General features: G+C 45.5%; 1 protein-coding gene across 4 annotated transcripts in view; it reads right to left on the reverse strand.

The window, feature by feature from the left end:
- The window catches only part of fn1b (fibronectin 1b), a 32,630-nt gene that overhangs the window by 10,947 nt on the left and 2,209 nt on the right, over positions 1-19,474 (reverse strand). For 2 of the 4 annotated variants that reach the window (XM_080730543.1, XM_080730541.1), the window contains 24 exons: positions 18,893-19,051; positions 18,129-18,326; positions 17,233-17,415; positions 16,544-16,720; positions 15,987-16,142; positions 15,646-15,774; positions 15,032-15,175; positions 13,732-13,853; positions 11,191-11,359; positions 10,427-10,606; positions 9,729-9,857; positions 9,503-9,592; positions 9,158-9,352; positions 8,055-8,333; positions 7,026-7,289; positions 6,390-6,484; positions 5,909-6,077; positions 5,493-5,579; positions 4,575-4,766; positions 3,619-3,900; positions 3,271-3,462; positions 2,927-3,016; positions 1,853-2,119; positions 1,219-1,335 (listed from right to left, as the gene is read on the reverse strand). In XM_080730543.1, the coding sequence (XP_080586669.1) occupies positions 1,219-1,335; positions 1,853-2,119; positions 2,927-3,016; positions 3,271-3,462; positions 3,619-3,900; positions 4,575-4,766; positions 5,493-5,579; positions 5,909-6,077; positions 6,390-6,484; positions 7,026-7,289; positions 8,055-8,333; positions 9,158-9,352; positions 9,503-9,592; positions 9,729-9,857; positions 10,427-10,606; positions 11,191-11,359; positions 13,732-13,853; positions 15,032-15,175; positions 15,646-15,774; positions 15,987-16,142; positions 16,544-16,720; positions 17,233-17,415; positions 18,129-18,326; positions 18,893-19,051 (4,065 nt within the window). The remainder of the gene's footprint in view (positions 1-1,218; positions 1,336-1,852; positions 2,120-2,926; positions 3,017-3,270; positions 3,463-3,618; positions 3,901-4,574; positions 4,767-5,492; positions 5,580-5,908; positions 6,078-6,389; positions 6,485-7,025; positions 7,290-8,054; positions 8,334-9,157; positions 9,353-9,502; positions 9,593-9,728; positions 9,858-10,426; positions 10,607-11,190; positions 11,360-13,731; positions 13,854-15,031; positions 15,176-15,645; positions 15,775-15,986; positions 16,143-16,543; positions 16,721-17,232; positions 17,416-18,128; positions 18,327-18,892; positions 19,052-19,474) is intronic. The other 2 variants (XM_080730542.1, XM_080730544.1) reach the window with 2 other exon arrangements.

Below are 19,474 nucleotides of genomic sequence, written 5' to 3' on the forward strand. Positions count from 1 at the left end.
CACTGTGGCATGAGTTTCAGACTATTTCAGACCGTTTTCAGAGAGACCACGTGACCTACTGTATCATACTATTATAATTTCAGAGCGTGTCAGCGGGCCTTTAAAGTTTTACTATGTAACTTTTTTTATAAAACAAATCTTAAAATTGTCCTAACTGTTAAATCGCTAAAGTTTTAGAACACCCACTCCGTTATTTTCAGCTTCTGAAGCCTTCTCTTTATATGTTTTCTATGAGCCGTGAGGGGGGGAGAATTTCGCGCCATGATGACGTAATCTGCATCATCTGTATACGTTGTGTATACGTTGCCCAATCACATCGCCGATCATGCACACATGGTACACTACCGGCCAATGCAGCGCATCTTGAAGTGGGGTCGCCATATTTGTAGTCGCCCGTGTGTCTCTTTACTCAAAAGCTAATCTCGCCTACCAGGCAGGGTGAAGTAGTCCGTTTCTCCGGAATGCCTGAACGCACAGGAACCAGGGACCCCTCTAAAGATAGCTCTCGGCGTTGTGGAGGCAGACGCGGGGGTGTGAAGGTACGAAAAACGGGCGAAAGACGCGAACGCGACCGCGGTTTGCTATATGGCTACTGACCACTAGTTGAGAATCTTACACAGTATAGCTTTAAGTAAAAGAAAAATTCTAAAAAATATTAGAAATAGAAAGTAAAAGTGCTGAATTCAAAATGTACTTGAGTGGAATTACAAAAGCACTGGTATCAAAATGTACTTAAAGTACCAAGAGTAAAAGCACTCAGTAGGCAGAATGTTTTATTTCGAGTTTTCAAATGTATAAAAATAATTTGAAACTAGCAGACCGACAAGCTCACAATACGTCGCATCGCGACGCATTGTGAGCTTGTAAGTCGTCTATTTTCAAATGGTCGAAATGTATAGGCTGAAGTGGTTCATTTATGTTTTGTAATATTAATAAAAATGTACAAAGTAACATATAACTAGAGTTTTCAAATAAATGTATTGGAGTAAAAGTACAATATTTGCCTCTGAGATAGATGTAGTGGAGTAGAAGTAAAAGTATTGAAAATTTGAAACACTCCAGTAGGCCTAATGTACAAATACCTAAACATTTTACTTAAGTACAGTACTTAAGTAAATCTACTTAGTCACTTTACACCACTGACAGAGATTAAAACACAGCTGGTGTTAGCTCTAGATTAAGGCATGGGATGGAGGCTGATTAAGGCACTGTACACACCTGTGGATCCGTAGGTAATCCTGTAGTACCTCACTGTGACAGAGGGGGCGTCCCAGCGGATATTGATGCTGTCGGGGGTGGATGAGGTCACTTCCAGGTCGGTGGGAGCGTCGGAGACTAGGAGGGGGTTAGAGAAGAAATCATGGGCATGAATACTTTAAAGAAAGAAGTACCACGGATCAACGTCTTGCACTAACGCAGAATACAGCTGTCAGGAGAGGATGCGGAGGATCGTGCACGATGCAGCCATCAGGGGTGTCGCACCAGATTCTGGGCCCTGGGTACAAGGATTCACTGCGGGCCCCCCATGAATTCATTATTACGCATTATTTTGTGCTTCAACTATTGATAAATAGCAGATATACAAGCTCACAGTGCGGCACTGAGTGCCGCGCTGCGAGCTTGTAGATCTGCTATTTTTGAATAATCGTGAAAACGTTTTCTGAAAAACCTATATTTCTATTTCAGTGGTGCTCAAACCTTTTCATGTGAAGGACCCCCAAAATTACATGTATTTGGCCGCTGACCCCCATCTCAAAAGATGTTGTTCCAGGGATAATGCCCCTCCACCTTGGGCCCTAGTAACTCAGCCCCACTTTTCCCCCCCTTGTGACGCAGTCATCAAGAAACTCACTGGTGGCCTGCGTTCCCTGCAGAGGCGTGCTCTCCCGGTTGCCGTTGACGGCGTACACGTGGATCAGGTACTCGGTCTCCGGGACCAGTCCGGTCAGGGTGAAGTAGGTTCTGCTTGGCGGCAGCCTCTCGTCCTTGGCCCGGCCACCGCTGGTCATCTGAGAGCGGATCCGGTAGCCGGTGATGACGGCGCTCGGGGGCAGCCAGTGGATAGTGAAGGAGTTGGTCTGGATGTCAGAGAAGTCCAAGCCAGTGGGGGCGTCCAGAACTAGAGGGAAATGGGTTCCACACACAAGAAATATTAACACGTATGAAGTACAACACTCCTAAACCAGTGGTTCTCAACCATTTCAGGCCGCGACTCCAAAAATAATCATATTTTAACACCCTGACGAGCACTAAGAGTTGAGGCATTACATTTTGTACAACACAGTTCTATTGTGAAAATAGCAGATGAGATCTACATGCTCACAACGCCTCGCAATGTATGTAGATCGGCCATTTTCACAATTTCAGCCTCTAATATTTGACTATGTTTAGAGGTATTAAAAAGTCCTTAAATAGTCACTTGAAGTGTGCAGATACCCTCTCTATACACTTAAAGTTTATGTTGGTTTGTTTACTGTAACATAACAAAAGTGGGAAAACAATGTTTCACATTAAGTTAATCATCGACCCACAGGTTGAGAACCACTGTCCTAAACAACATGCTAAACTATGACGAAATACATCATTTATTGTTCTTTATATACATTTAGAGTAGCCAGGTGTTATGACCCCAGGAAGGACACAACACCTCCGCCCTCCTCCCCCCTCTGACATGCAGCAGTACAGCCCATAACACTTCCCACACGGCTCAACTCCCCCGAACATGGCCAGGTGTGTTTGTGCGTTTGTGCTTGTTAAGCCGGATGCACCATGGTGGATTCAAACCCCTGGACTCTGTGGTGGTGGACAGGTACTTTACCAGTGCTCAACCTGTGCGCAATGACACCAAATACATTAAAGAAGGTTTGGGCTGTATGTGTGGCTCATCTACCAAGCCTCTATTTTGTGGTGTGTCCATCCTACTTACGGGTTCTCTGAGTTCCGGTGACTGGTTCGCTCTCTCTCTCCCCGTACACACACACAACGCTAATGCGGTACTCTGTGTTGGGCAGCAGGTCTATGTAGAGACAGAGAAGGCAAAAGATAAGGCAGCAGGTCAGAATTGCTTGAAAAAGTCAAATAAACAAGCCTCAGAATGATCAGAACTGAATTATCACCTCACTGTGGCATATTGCTATCCTGTATCGTTTTGTTAAAGTTAATTACCAAAGGTTTATGTAACACAAAATAGACTTTTGAAGCAAACGTTGTGGTCCTTGGGTGCTCATAAGCTCACTATGGTGCGGTGCTGACGTGACAGTGGGGTCTTACTCTGCAACAAGAAGGTGTTGGTGTTTCCGCCCACGTTGATCTCCTTGACGTCGTCGTCGGTGGCCGTCGGGTGGAAGCGGATCACAAAGCGCGAGATGTCGCTTGGCGTGGGAACGTCTGGGACCGTCCAGGTCACCCTCATGTAGTCAGGGCCCACCCCTCCGAAGTTCAGGTTGGTAGGAGCTGGAATGGCTGCCAGGAGCACAGGGTAATGTTTAGAAAGAGACAACAAAGCAACGATAGAACCGTTTTTATTGTGTTACAAAATGATGTTTCTGTCATACAGTATGTAGTTCTGGCTCGAGTGTAACATGTGAATTCATTCATGAATTAGTCGTTTTAAATCACCAGCTTGTTGTGTTTGCTTTGTGTTTGTGGCGGGCTCGCTCTCCCCCTCCTCTGTAACCGTGATGACACTGATGTCGTAATCCACGCCGGGCTCCAAACCGCGCACCGTGTAATACCCGGTGGAGGAATCCACCATATCGTGGACAATTGGCATGCCCTCGCCTGCGGTTACCACTGTTATCCTGTAGCCAGTAATGGCCGTATAGTTCAGAGGGATCCAACGCAGGCCAATGGTGGTGTCAGTAATGTCGACAAAGTCAACATGGCGTGGCGGGGGGACGTCTGAAAGGGTTAAGGTGTATGCAAAGCGCAGGCAAGATCAGAAACAGAGGAAGACAAACAAATACTCTTAAAAGTTAAATAATTACAATGACTATGATGACAAAGGTAGCCATGCTATTTAGAGCTATTTCATATTACAGTGATTAATAAAACATTCAAGAATAATAACCTGATAAATTACCCCCAAAACTATTATCGTGAATTAACAATGCCTCTTACTTAAAATAAGTGAGCAATGATATCATTCCCATGCAAATTGTAGGGTAGACAAGCCAAAGTGTAGCCAACCAGACATAGAAAGCCATGTGGCAAAAATTAAAGTCAGCCATGTTAGTAGGACTGTGTAATTACAGTGTCACAGCGACCCAACATTAACATGTGTCATATCCAGGAATGAAACAGGTTGCATGATGCTGTTGATGAGATGTTAAGTCATCTGATTTTAATGTAATGATGACTGTAAAGTATCCTGGAGAGAGATGGAATAAACCTCAGGAAGCTTGGTGAGATGAATCATCCAGACAAAAAACAAGGGCCGACGGTGGAAATATTTGATTCCACTTTTCTCAGACCCTTGGTAAATTCCTTCCAATGAGAGCTATTTGGTGTGCAGATAATTGGCCACAAGGGGGATGTTTGAGCTGTGTTTCTTTCCCGGCCTGTTCAGTTCCTACCTGGTGTGACGGTGGTGGACACAGGAACACTTTCCAAGTGGTCCTTCACAGAGAACACGCTGACGTTGTACTCCACGCCTGGACTCAGGTTCTCCAGCGTTACAGAGTTCTGGTCGGGCCTGACGGACTCCTCTAGAGAGTTCCCTCGCTGACCCTCGGTCGGCGAGCACGCCACCCTGTAGCCTGTGATTCCTGCGGGGGGGCGGTAAGACGTGAAAGAACACCAGAGGATTACGGCCGGGGGAAAGCAATGTGAGAATTCCATGCACTGCTTCATTCTGTAGCTATCCACACATTTGCTGCACAACCATATTCATTCATTCCTTTTATTATTCCATTTAAGATACAGCGGTGGTCACTTGCTGTAGTGGTAACTTTTTATCTCGAGACCCAAAAGAGAGATTAGACGTTTGCCTGGGAACCAAGCTAGTGAAAATAGAAGATCTACAAGCTACCAACGTGGCGCAAACGACAAATTGTGAGCTTGTAGATCTGCTATTTTCACTACTTCTGAAGCATTTGTTTACTAATTTATGGAATTTCTTTGATTTTTCTTTTATTTCTTCATGAAAGTACTGAAAGAAAATCTTTGAATTTAGTTTTTAATTCACGAAAAAAAATTGCCTTTTTGGGCATGTTTGAAAATGTTTTGATATAATAATATAAAAAACATTTTTTTAAAAAGGCCACGACCCACAAATGGGTCCCGTGAGATACAGTATCCATCTATGATCTGAGAGAATGTGAGAATCTATGTTGTTACTTTAAAAATTAAAAGAGAGAACAAAGGAAGGCAAGACAGCAGGAGGACTGGACTGTTTCCTGGAAAAGGCCAAGGCCAAGGTCCAGCAGCCTTGCCTAAACCTGCGGTCCGAGCCAGCAGATCGAGCGTGGGGAGCACAGTCAATATTTACGTACCTGGGGTTCTAACGCCTACCCAGTGGACAGTCAGATCTCCTGTGTCTGGGTTGGACTCCAGCCTCAGGTCCGTAGGAGGGGACAAGGCTGTAGGGAGGGGAAATCACAACATTGGAGTGGGACTATGAGTGTGTAGCTAGCAGCTGTAGCATTGTACACTGGAAACTCATACTCTTTTTTTTCACTCCCGGGGATAAAAGAACACTCATGATTTTACAGTGTAGAAGTTACCTTTTCTGATTAGTAAGACGTGATGAGATGTAGTCTAACTGCAGAATGTAAATCTAATTATGATCTAATGATGTTCAGGTCAGTGTGAAAGTCAATTTTATAGGCTTCTTTTTTCGTTGGTACCTGTTGCCTAATACTAATCACAGCCAAAAAGTAAAAAAATAAGTCACAAAATAAAGACTCACAAGTGACCACATTCCTGGTGATGGGTTTGCCGCGGTTACGGCCATTGAAGATGGGCTGAACACTGTAGATGTATTCGGTACCGGGGGTCAGACCGGACACATAAATACTCCCGGAGTCAGAGGTCACATCTCTGGGTGCCTCTCCTTCCTGGCCTGGGCGAACGGAGAGCTGGGGAACAGGAGGTCAAAACATACACAAATCAATTAGGAACAAGTATTACTTATTTATTGTCATTGTCGGGTGGAAACCTCGTAGTTTCAAATTTGTATGTTCTTTCGCAAAGTAAAGCCCTGCTTCATCACACAAGGCTTTCGCACTAAAGTAGTGAAAAGGCGTTTTCACTAGTTTAAATCATTTTTAAAATGATAAATGCAAAAACGGTTTTGTACATACAAGCTTTTCACCCGACAACGACGTTATACATCTCTAAATCTAGTGTTGTGGTGTGGTGGTAAGGATAGGCGATTGAGCGGTCCCTACCGAGTAGCTCCACCTGGTGACGGGTATCCAGGTGATGACGATAGACGTGTCGGTGACCTCGGTGCTGAAAGGAGGAGCAGCCCCCATCTGAGGAGCTGGAAGAAGAAAAACATCAATGATTTAATTGAGTGTCATTTACCAACCCAAAGTTAAAACCCCGGGAGAGCTTCTGTGTCATCTTAGATTTTTGTGTTGACTATTCAAAAATAGCAGATATAAGATAAGTATCATCTTGTGCATCTGCTATTTGTTAACCCTAACACTTTTGAAAAATCCTGAAAGTGTGAGAAACAAACAGAACACAGACTTTCCCAAAAGCATCCAGTGAGCAAGAATGGCATGCAATTATGCACGTTTGATGACCTTCTTTATTATGTAGTTATCAATAGATCCAATATATGGACCCCATATCTTCCGGAAATTATGTAAGCTGTTATTCATTTTGTGAATAAGTTGTTCGAAGGAGGCTACCCTGGTCATCTCATCTCGCCAATCTTTGATATCGGTTTCCACCTTTGATTTCCAATGCCTCAATACTATCCTGCATCCTGTTACGAGCGCCAATTTCACCCAAGCACCCTTTTGCGAGGATAGCGTAACATTCATAATACATCCTAACAATCCTCTGATACTCACTGGTGGTGAAGTACTCTGTGACTCCCTCGCTGAGCACGTTGTCCTGCTTAGAGTACAGGGTGATGGTGTACTGCGTGTCGGGACGGAGACCCCGCAGGGCGTACTGAGCGACGCCCCCCGGGACGTCCTTGGGGACGGGGTTGGAGCCCTCCATGCCCACCAGGACACGGTAGCCGGTGACCACGGCGCGGGGAACCTCCCAGACGATCAGGGCGCTGTCGGGGCCCACGTCGGTGAAGCGCACGTTGGTGGGGGTGTCGGGCTCTGGAGGGGAAGGGTTGGGAATGAGACGAGAGCTTGGATGAATCTGTGTGTTGATCGTTCTTTGTACAGTATGTTTATTCGAGAGTGTACAGCAGTGAGTGGCTCACAAAGTGGGGTCCCCCCCACTAGGATGGTTTCTTCGGGGGGAGGGGTTCTAGGGGGTCCCCAGCTAAATTCGTTAATACGGCATCACAATCATTTTAACCACTTTATCCATATTCTATATGTTGGCTATTCAAAAATAGCAGATATATACGTAGAAGCTCACAGCGTGTCACTTCATGTCAGAGCTTGTACATCTGCTATTTTTGGAAGAAAAAGTATATATATCTTTAAAGTATTACGCATTTTTGGAGCGGTGTGGAACATCGCTCCCAATGGATAGCTTTGTGTGTCTGTCTCCCTGTCCCGTCCAGCATAAATAGCTGCAATGACAATGGTTGACCAGAAGAGGGCACTGTTGCGCAGCCTAGCCACACCAATACTGTACTGTAAACTACTGACAGACAGGAACAGATTGAGAAGGGCATTGTTGTGCAGACTAGACACATGCACACACACAGGTTATAGCTGCTCAGATTCACCGCTCCACTTCGAATCGAGGTTTGATTTTTAACACAAATCTTCTCTTTGGGGAGTCCCTGACACAAAACATTTTCGGATGGGAGCCAAATACATTTACACATCAATTTGGGGGTCCTTGTCATGAGAACGTTAGAGAACTAACTGGTGTGCAGGACTCGAGTGCCTTAATGGACCACTTACTGGTAGACCTCTCGCCCACCAGTGGCTGGCTCTCCACCCCTCCGTTGATGGCGTAGATGTAGAAACGGTACAGGGTGCCCGGCTGCAGGTGGGTGATCTCTGCGTAGGCGTTGGGAGACATGGGCAGCTGCAGGGGCCGCTGCTCGGTGCCGTCGGGGAGCACGGGGCTGAAGGTGACGCGGTAGCCGGTCACCTCGTTGGGCGGTCCCACCCAGGTGATGGAGATGCTGACGTCGGACACGTCGTAGAACTGCAGGTCGGTGGGGGACGGCACCTCCTCTGTGGAACCAGCAGGGATCACAGGCCATGAGGGTTTTCTCGGCATAACATATACTTCTTTCTTTTTTTACTCTGAGAGTGTACAGTTAGATTTGTACACTCTCAGAGTTACAGGCCTGTTAAGTGTGGACATTTGGACCCCTGATGGTCCCCAGACCCGTCGTTGAGAGCCAGTGAATTATGGCATATTGTAATTACAGAATGTGTTAAATTAGCTCTTGCCTGTTTGAACCAATGAAACATTTGGCCTGGTTAAGAGTCATAAACCTTCTTTTTAGTTGAGCCCATGGGAACCGTTTAATTTCATCTTCAACATGAATTACCATCCCTCCCTTTCCTCGAATGGAAATATTGGAACCATTCTTTGGTTCCTGCGTAGGAGTCGGTTTGAGCCATGTGAATGACGGCAGATTAAGTTAGTACTTTGAGCTGAAGTTTCAGCATATTTGTCCTTTGCTTTGGGCCAGGAAAGAGCCACATTGCTAAAGCCTCTTTGCCGTCTTTAACCCATTTAGACCTGGATCTGTGTCACTTTAGATTTGAATCACTTTAACCATTATTTTATAATTTGGCCATTCAAAAATAACAGATATACAAGCTCATAGCGGGGCACTCGGTGCCGCGCTATGAGCTTGAGCTATATTTAGTGTACCTGGGACACTGTAACAACTGAATGCTGGGATATGTAGTGTTACCTGGGACACTGTAACAACTGAATGCTGGGATATGTAGTGTTACCTGGGACACTGTAACAACTGAATGCTGGGATATGTAGTGTTACCTGGGACACTGTAACAACTGAATGCTGGGATATGTAGTGTTACCTGGGACAGACGACCCGTGAGTTTCGACCTGCATAAACACAGGCTCGCTCTCCATGTCCTCCTCCACAGAGAAGATGGTGATGTTGTAAAGGAGGCCGGGCAGGAGGTCAACCAGGGTCACAGATGTCTCCGTCTCGGGCAGGTTGAGCTCGGTGCTGCTGCCCTCCATGGACGGCGTGTACACCACACGATAGCCTGGGAAACACAAACACACAGGAGTTCACATATGCAGCAGTACAGCAGTACCCATGGTGTGTGTACGCTATGAGACACACAAACACACAGGAGATCACATGTATATGACTCAGTCACTTAAATCAGTGGTTCCCAAACAATGTTTCTCACCAGTAATAGGGGCCTGTGGCTTAGACCAGCTGATCTGGATGGAGGTCTCTCCCACATCACCGATGGTGTGTCCAGCAGGAGAATCAGGGGCTGAAGACAGGACCAGAGAGACAATTATAGTAGATGTCCATTTTAATTCAAAAGTAGCAAAAGTAGCAGATCTACAAGCTTATGGATCTGCTACTTTTGATGCTTTTGTGTGGTGCTCTAGCGGACTCCTTCCTACCTGTGGTCTGGGAGGTGGTCAGGATGAGGTTGGGCTCTCCGTCGGTGGGCAGCTCGTACACGTTGACGTTGTACCTGCGCCCTGGCAGCAGGTCAGTGATGCTGACAGACGTAGAGGTGCGAGGCAGGTCTGTGGGACAGAGGGGCGGGGCGCAGGTTAACACCACTGTTTACTGCCATCAACAGCCTAGCTCATTACTGAACTTCTAATCATAATCAAGTTGTTGTTTTTTTTTTAAAGATTTGTTTTTGGGCTTTTATGCCTTTATTTGATAGGATAGTAGACTGACAGGAAATGGGGAGAAAGATGGGGAATGACATGCAGCAAAGGTCGTCCAGATCGGGAATCGAACCGGCGACGCCAGCAGGCATCATAGCCTAGTATGTGGTATGCGCCTTGACCACTAGGCCAGCGGGCGCCCCAATCAAGTTGGTTTTAAATGCTTGCATTTTACAAATTATTTTAAGTGTAAAGTGTTTTTGTTAGTAAAATTGGTTTTATTTATTTTACCACACTGTCATTCATTTGATTTGTCATGTACGAGCGCCAGGATGGAAATAAGTCCTGGACTTTATTGCGTATCATCAACATGATCTAACCTGCTTGCTATTGCTAAACTAAACTCAAACTCCTTCTGTTTAGTACATGGCTCTGTGCATAAACAGTTTCCAGTCAAAAGCGTAACGCAGGGCTCTCACCCAGCACTCTGGGCGTAGCCCCGTCTTCGCTGAGCTCGTACTCCACCCTGAAGCCGGAGATGGTGTCGGAGGCCGACACCCAGGAGATGACGAAGCTGTTGGAGGTGATCTCCGTCACGGACTCGGAGGTGTCTACTTGTGGAGGAGGCTGGTTGGTCTCTCCCTCGGATACTCTCGCCACTGGAAAAGACGAGTGGGTGGTGGAGACAGGGGGGGAGATTGTGTGAGGCAGGGGCTTCTCAAACCTTTTTGGGCCGTGACCCCCAAAATAAACATATTTGAACTGGGGACCCCCCACCCTGACAAGCATATGGAATTGTAGGTAAGCCTATTACATTTAATGTGACTCGGTTCCACAGATAAATATTGTGAAAATAGCAAATCTGCATGCTCACAACGCTTCGCGTTGCGAGGCGTTGTATGTGGCGTTGTATGTAGATCGGCTATTTTCACAATGCTCGCCTGCTTACTTAATATTTGACAGTTTGGCCAGTTTGGTATTAAAACGGTCTTGAAAGTTCTTAAATTGTCACTTTAGAAATGTGCAGATACCCTGTATACAATTATACTGCGTGTTGGTTTGTTTACCATTGAGTGAGAAAAAAAGACATTAAGCTAATCATCTGGGGACCCCACAAAATAATGGGGTCCCGACCCCAAGATTGAGAACCACTGGTGTGAGGTTTCAGGCGTGCGTGTGTGTGTGTGCGTGCGTACGTGTGCGTATTTTGTAATTGTGAGGAAGTCGCACAGATCCAACTCACGTGAACCGTGGTTGGTGGTGAAGTCGAAGCGCGTGACCTCGCGGCCTCCGTAGCGGATGATGCTGATGAGCTGGCCCTCGTACGTGATGCCTGGTCGCAGCCCAGCGATGGTGTAGGAGTTCATGTTGCCAGGGATGGCCACCTCCCTCCATGGAGCACGGGTGTTTTTCTGTAGGGGTGGTGGGAGGTCAAAGGGGTGCAGTGGTTCTCATACATTTCCATGTAAAGGAACCCCAAATTGATACTGTATTTATTTGGCTGCGGACCACCCATCTAAAAAGGTTTTGTGCCAGGGACCCCCACAAGAAACGATCTGTGTTAAAAGATTTATCCCAACATTTTCAACATCACGTCAAAAATGTTAAAAAAAAATAGCCGATCTACAAGCTATTTTTGTATCAAATAGAAAGTGGTGAAACAGATTTTGATGCTATATATCAAGTGAATTTGTTGGGGACCCTCTCACCACCACTGGAGGTCCCCAGACCCCACTTTGAGAACCACAGGCGTAGTTAATTTGATGCATCTCTCCACGTGAGAAAAACATAAGGCCTCACATAATGTGAAATGCTTGGATGGAATTTTATTACAATCTCCCCATTAAACAAATACTAGCTAAATAAACAACAATATTATCATGCTTTGACTTAAAATACCAGATTTATTAAAAGACTGTCCCACTGTCAAATATGTGTCACTGTAATTTTGTAGATATTGAGCGTGTTGATATCTTATGTGTTCTTTCTATAAATATGATGGTCCTTCTCTGGGCACTGACTGCAACTATTAACTCCTAAATCTACAGTCATTTAGGTTGGCTTAGAACGCTATTGGAAAACAACATGCTTCCCGTGCACAAAACGTATGGGGGGGAGAGTGTCCCTGTGGTCCAAAACCTACGAAACACTTAAAGGGGAAATGTGTTCTAATTCCAGTAGGGACAATTAACATTTCAAACAGCTTGTAAAATATTCAGAGGTCTTCAAAGAGAAAAGGGATGTGTTAGGGAAAAAGGATGTGAGAGAGAGATAGTCTTCTTCAGGGGTCTTCAACAGGGGGTCCGGGACCCCTAGGGGGTCCTCAGAGTTACTACAGGGGGGCCGCCAAAACTCTGTTTGATAGGATCATTCTTTTAAATTAACAACTTGAACCCTCTCATCCCTAATTTAGCCTCAACACTCATATCCCTACTTTAGCCAAAAATAGCCGATCTACAAGCTCTAAACGCCTTTATTTTTACTAAGTATCGATGATTTAAGTGGTTAAATGTCTGAAAAAAAAACACATTAACATGAATCCAACATATACTGATGACAGTGCTGTCAAACAAGTCGATGAAAATCTGCAACACAATTTTATACAATATGTAGAGGGGGTCCCTGCTTTATCTCTCTCTCAGCTAAGGGGTCCTTGGCCTGAAAACGTTGAAGACCCCTGCGCTTCTTGATTCCGTTCTGTGTACATGAATGGCATGGATAATATCCATGCTATGGATATGTGTGTGCGTGCATGCGTGTGTGCACAATGCATGCATGCGTGTGTGTGTGTGTGTGTGTGTGTGTGTGTGTGTGTGTGTGTGTGTGTGTGTGTGTGTGTGTGTGTGTGTGTGTGTGTGTGTGTGTGTGTTCCTCTGTGTGTGTGTGTGTGTGTGTGTGTGTTTGTGTGTGTGTGTGTGTATCTACCACTTTATAACCTTATTCCCACAACGATTGTGAAACCAGAAAACAAGCTTGACCTTGTGTGGACATTATTCTAGTCCCTATAAGAGAGGTCAAATATAATAATAATAAAAGTGTGTGTGTGTGTGTGTGTGTGTGTGTGTGTGTGTGTGTGTGTGTGTGTGTGTGTGTGTGTGTGTGTGTGTGTGTGTGTGTGTGTGTGTGTGTGTGAGTGCGTGCGTGCGTGTGCGTGCGTGCATGCATGTGTGAGTTCACAAGGAGTTCATGCCCTCTTGTTTGTGCATGTCCAAACTTCAGTCAACATTACCAATCACAGCCTGTCCTCGTTCAGACATGACCATAAACGGTACACATGGTAGTCATCGCTTACTTTACTTTATCACACTTTGAGGAAGAAATGAACGATCAATCATAACTGCGTTTGTAAAAAGTTACAAATTGCTTTAAATAAAACTAAATAAATAAAATATTTACAAAGGGAACCCGCAAAGACGAAAATAAGAAGAGGGGGTAGAGTCCAAATTGGCTATGTCTAGAATCTGTCTAGAACAATAAAGTACAGGGTAAACTGCCCTGGTCTCTAAAACATGAAGGAAAACTGGCAGAAAAAGACTTGCTCTCTACATACTCACTCTCGTCAGTGCTATGTCCTATAACTGAAATGTTAGTTACTTTTTTGCACCTTTCACTTTGTGCAAAGAGCACTTTATGAGCATGTTCAAATAAAATAAAAACTATTTCTTTAGTTTTTGTCTTCCTTAAGTTTATGTAGAGAGCTTTTTCTGCCAGTTTTCCTAAAATATGAACACTATATACAAAAATGCAATAAACAGTAAACAATTAAATTAAATGGATTACTCACCACCCTCCATTTGAGGATATACTGGGTGATGCGTGCATTGGGAGGGGCATTCCACTGGATGGGGTGCGAGTCGGGCTGTTTCCCTGCCTCGGTGATGATCACCTGGACAGGCCTGTTGCCCCCTGGGGTAGCAGCAGGGTGGAGGGTGTGACCAAGGACAGAGGGGTAGGGAAAGGAAGAGGGTGAGACAGAACAATAACAAAGCTGTTAGTAATGAGGTGATGTTGATGAGACAGAAAAAACTGAGGGAGACTAGACCGGCTTCACAGACCAGCGACAAAGTCCGCGCTGGACAAATATAACACTGTTGCGTACACACAGGGCGTTGGTGTGCGTCTGTTGCTCAGTCTGACAGCTGGTGTTAGGTCCAAGCCAACCAGACAACCTCTTTCGCAGACTAGGTTTAACACAGTAGCCTAAGTCCAGCTCCAACACCCACAACTGAGATGGAGACTGACATGGCTCTTGAAAATAACACTGAGGTACGATGTTCACACGCACACGCAAACATACGCGTACACACGTACTCATAGAGGGGCTGCTCCCTCTCTTTCACGGTGTTCAAAGTTGTGCAGCAGCTTATGATAATTTAGTGCTCCGTGAGGTACCTCCAGAGGTCCATTGACGTGCACAGACAAACACGCATTCCTCTGTTCCAGCCGGTGACAAGCAGGATAAATGGGCCAGTTGAACTAGGGCAGGTGTATTGTGCTATGGTGATAGATCATCCAGAATACCTGGTACAGTAAAATGCCACTTGAACTTGATTCATTCATCGAAAAACAAAGAGAACATTATTTTTGCGTTACATCCTGACCATTTACGGTAAATTTATCATAGTAAAACCACCTCCCCTCATCACTCAGCCCAGCTGGACAGAAAATGTAGGGGTATTGGGGTGTCGGGAAGGCCAAACTCTCCACAAAGAAGAACCCAACTCCATTTGTCAAACTTCAAAGTTGAGGAATCCACCCCTGGTGGGCTGCCTGCCAGAGGTGTGAGAGGTGAGGAGGTCAATGACAAAGTGGCGACTTTGAAAGCAAAGGAAATGTAAATGAAATGCTGGCAGGTGTCTTTTATTCAGTGGTGTGAGGTTAGGGGAGGGGCAGTTAAAGCCTAGAAGCCCAAAGAGGCCTTTGTTTTCTGAACTTCTGCCCCTAAAACCTGCCCCCCCTTATTAACAACTCCTGTAGCTTCTCAGAGAGTCCATTTCCTACATCCCCTCTATAGTTGTGCTGATGTGATGTTTATTACAAACAACATTGTATTCTTTCTATTGAGCAGCGTGAACGTTTCTTACCTGGGACGGTCTGCTGAGGCTCACAGCTTAGCTCGCCGATGCCGTTGCCATAGCAATAGCAGCGGTAGCGGATGCCATGGATGACTTTGTCCCAGGATTCACCAATCTGATAGAATGCCCTGGACTCTGGTTCCTGACACTGGTCTGATTACCAGAGAGAGAGAGAGAGAGAGAGAGAGAGAGAGAGAGAGAGAGAGAGAGAGAGATTAACTTGGGCTTGTTATTCTCAACTGAAATACCGTACCTTGTATCTCTACATTTTCATTTTTATGTTTGTATTTTTCAAAAATGTAATCCCTGCTTCGTCGTACAAGTGTCATGCAAAAGTAACGAAAGAAGCTAATCTACAAGCTCACAACCTGTCCCGGATCTCCTTTCTTTGCTATTTCTTTGCCATTTTGGAAATAAAAGGGAAAGTGATAAAGTGTGTCTGTGGATTTTGCAAATATTTAACCAATGGAAGGTATCAACAACAGCTTTTGACTAAATAAAAACGTAACTATTGTGGATCCATTGGAGAACACAGGTTCTTTTTTTACAAGGGTTCCACCTGACAGTGAATGTGCAGAGCAATGCGTGTTGATGATCAGCGTGTCTCTCCGGCAAATACCCACCAATAGCGTCGCACTTCCAGCGGCCACGGCCCTGTCCGAAGCAGGTGCAGTTCATCGCGTAGCCCTCGTCATGGCGCTTAGTGAACAGCTGGTTCACCTCATAGGTCCGCCCATCCACCACACACTGGTCTGTACGCAGAGGAGACAGAGAAAGAACGTCATGGAAACCAGAAAGGACATCTCTGAGAGGGTAGAAATCGATCCACTTGGTTCTGTTTCTATACTCTCAGAGTTATGGGGCTCTGTAAAATACACTGCCACCTCCATATAGGCTATTGTATTAACAAAAGACAAAAAAATTGATAAAACAACTTTGTATTCAATGGCGTTGGCCCTCTGACCTAGTATCTGAGTGTAGGCGACACAACTCCACTCCCCACGTCCACTTCCCAGGCACGTGCACTGCATCATGTGACCCAGGACTTCATGGCGCTTGTCCCACTTGTCACCAACACGGTGCATCTGTCCATCGTTGGTGGTGCACACTTCCTCATGGGCTGCATGGAGCACCACAGAAATATACACCATCAGTGTGTGTGTGTGTGTGTGTGTGTGTGTGTGTGTGTGTGTGTGTGTGTGTGTATGTGTATGTGTGTGTGTGTGTGTGTGTGTGTGTGTGTGTGTGTGTGTGAGAGTTGCCAGAGGTTGTTGTGATTCTGTATCAAACCTTCAATAGGCAACGTGACTCACTCCCAATCACTTATTAGTCATGCAGCATGTTTACTAAGTGTCTCAGAGCGAGATTAGATAAGTCTATTTATCTTGATTATGCTCCTGACAAAAAAACTAACAAACAGATGAATGATGAAGTCATGAGCGTGTTAGAACTACTCTGAAAGGCACCAACCATTACTTATCGACAAACAGCTTCTCCCCTCAGTTAGCCTCTCACACTCACCAGCCATGGGGCAGAAGCCAAAGCGCTGCTCTCCGTCGTAGTTGTAGGTCGTCCCACACCACCTCATACTGTCGCGGCGGCCATCAGAGGTGCAGTCAGTGTAGTTGCGGCCGTTGTAGAGGAAGGGGAAAACGCACAGGGCGCCATTGGAGTTTCCGCCTCGGGTGGCCACCGTGGCTGTAGGTCACAGAGTAAAGAAGTTGCGATTTTCAATCGAAACAAATAGAGCCCTTTTTTTCCCTCACGGTATCTCTCCACACCACCACGCAGTAAAATCTTCAGCGTTCATTTATCTATTTGTAACTCAGAGAGTGTACAAATAGTGTACAAACCATTATATCGCCACTGTCGGGCAGAAACCTCGTATCTTCAAGTTTCAAATTTGTAGTAACGCCCTGCTTCATCAGACAGAGCAAAAGTAGGGAAAACAGCAGATCTACAAGCACACAACGCCTCGCGGTGCGAGGCGTTGTGTGCTTGTAGATCTGCTGTTTTCACTAGTTTAGTAAACAATTTTAAATGACAAAAATGAACATACATATTTGGACATACAAGGTTTCCACCCGACAACGACGATATTGTATTACCGGTACTTTTGAGTTAAATGAACACTTGAGGATTTTACTGTGATCTTTCTCTCATCATCCACCCCGTAGCCGCTCTGTCCACTCCTCTTTAGTTTTTCTCACCATACTGCTCAGTGCAGAAGGAGTACTGCTGGTCTCTCTCGTACTCGGTTGTGGTGGAGCACCACAGCGCTCCGTCAGTGCGTCCGTCCGAGGTGCAGGAGTAGTAGGTCTTCCCCATGAAGACGAAGGGGAACGCACACGGCTGGCCGTTGGAGTTGCCGCCATAGACAAGCGAACGGGCCTCTGCAGACACAGGAGGGAAAAGTTCATTCGTTCATAATAATATAATACCGTATAATACACCTTACAATGACTTTCCATCCACAGTACAGAGAGCCCAGAGCTACAAGCAGCTTAAACTTTCACATCCATATGTAGTAACCCACGGTTTACTATAAGCCTGACAGGATTCACGCCTGACATTCAGAGCCCAGGGTTAATGTATTTAGAATGCTCACAGCATTCAATTCTATTGTGTTTAACAAACACTAGTGAACATGGCCCTGGTGTGTTGGTGATAACTCCCCAAAAGGTATGGGAAACCCTAGGGATGGCTTTTCCCAGTGCAAATGTGTGCCAAGATAAGAACAATCCCCGTCCCACACCAAGCCAATCACCAAAGATGGTCCCCTTGTCGAGAACTCAACACCTACATAAATCCCAAGTAAAGACTCACTATAACTTCCAACTATTCACACAAAACAATGCATCCCCACCTCCAACCACAGGCATCAAGGGTCCCAAGGCTGCACTCTAATCTCCAACAAAAGAAAAGCTGGAAATAATTCTCATTGTGATATTATCCATCACTTTTATCTTAAGAAAATAACTTAAACCTAATATGTCAACGTTTCAGTATCATGGGTTTGTATGCGTTTTAGTACACGTGGCTCGAATGGACCATCATAGGACATCTGTCTTCCAGACCCCCTTCCCTTCCTCCCTGCCACTCTCACCCCATTCCTCGCAGCTGATTCCGTTGCCCAGGCAGGTACACAGCATCTTATTGTTGCCCTGGGTCCTGATCCAGCGCTGCCCGTCGTAGTAGGTGGCTCCGGCGTCCGTGCGGCAGGTGCCCTCCGCAGGGGGCTCGGGGTAGGGCTGAGGCAGGGGCTGGATCTGCGTCACCACATGACGAGAACCTGGGACTGGGACTGCAAGCACAGTGGAATGAATACACAAGGACGAAGGTGTGAGCACACGTTTGTCGATATGGAGGGGAAACAATACAGTTGGGTGTAAAGTGTTTAGAACAAGGGTCTTCAACAGGGGGTCCGGGACCCCTAGGGGGGTCCTCAGAGTTACTACAGGGGGTCCTCCAAATCTTTGAGTCATAGAAACTTTTTCTTTTCTTCTTTTTTATATTAACCACTTGAACCCCTATAGCGTCCATGTTCTGAGAACTTTAGCCAAAAATAGCAGGTCTACAAGCTCACAACGCCTTGCAGCGCGAGGCGTTGTGAGCTTGTAGATCGGCTAATTTCGGCAAAGAGCTTTGGTGTAGAGGGGAAAAAGAGTACAGAATGAAAGGTCACGTTTTTTAAGTATTGACGGTTCAAGTGGTCAAATATCTGAAAACACAAATTGACATGATTCCAAAATACACTGATGATTGGGCTGTCAAAAGATGAAACTACGGTATATGGAATCTATGAACAGGTTGTGGGGGTCCCTGCTTCATCTCTCTCCCAACTAAGGGGTCCTTGGCATGAAAGCTCACCCAGTCCAGTGCTCTGATGGGAGCTGTGTCTCTCGCACTTCCACTCTCCACGGCCGTTTCCCGTGCAGAGGCACTGCAGGGTCTGTCCACGCACGTCTGTCTTGGTCCAGGTGTCTCCGATACGGTACGACCTCTTGACGTCCTGGTCATTACAACGGTCTATAGGTGCACAACAGAGACACACAACAGAGATCAGTGTTTGATGATCAACAGCAATGTGTCCTGCGTGTGTGTGTGTGTGTGTGTGTGTGTGTGTGTGTGTGTGTGTGTGTGTGTGTGTGTGTGTGTGTGTGTGTGTCAGTGGTGGAAAAAGTACTCAATTTCTTTACTTGAGTAAAAGCATCAATACTGCAATGTAGAAGTAGGATCTGCTATTTTCAAATTGCCAAGGTATAAAATAGGGCTACAGTGGTTTACGGTATGTATGTTTTATAATATCATAATTTAAATCTACAAAGTATCTAATAACTAAAGTTTTCAAATAAATGTAGTGGAGTAAAAGTATAATATTTGGATCTGAGATGTAGTGGAGTAGAAGTAAAAGTATTGGAAATTGGACATACTCAAGTAAAATACAAATAC

The sequence above is a fragment of the Nannobrachium achirus genome (assembly GCF_963921795.1).
Source record: "Nannobrachium achirus genome assembly, chromosome: 7".
NCBI classification, from domain to species: domain Eukaryota; kingdom Metazoa; phylum Chordata; class Actinopteri; order Myctophiformes; family Myctophidae; genus Nannobrachium; species Nannobrachium achirus.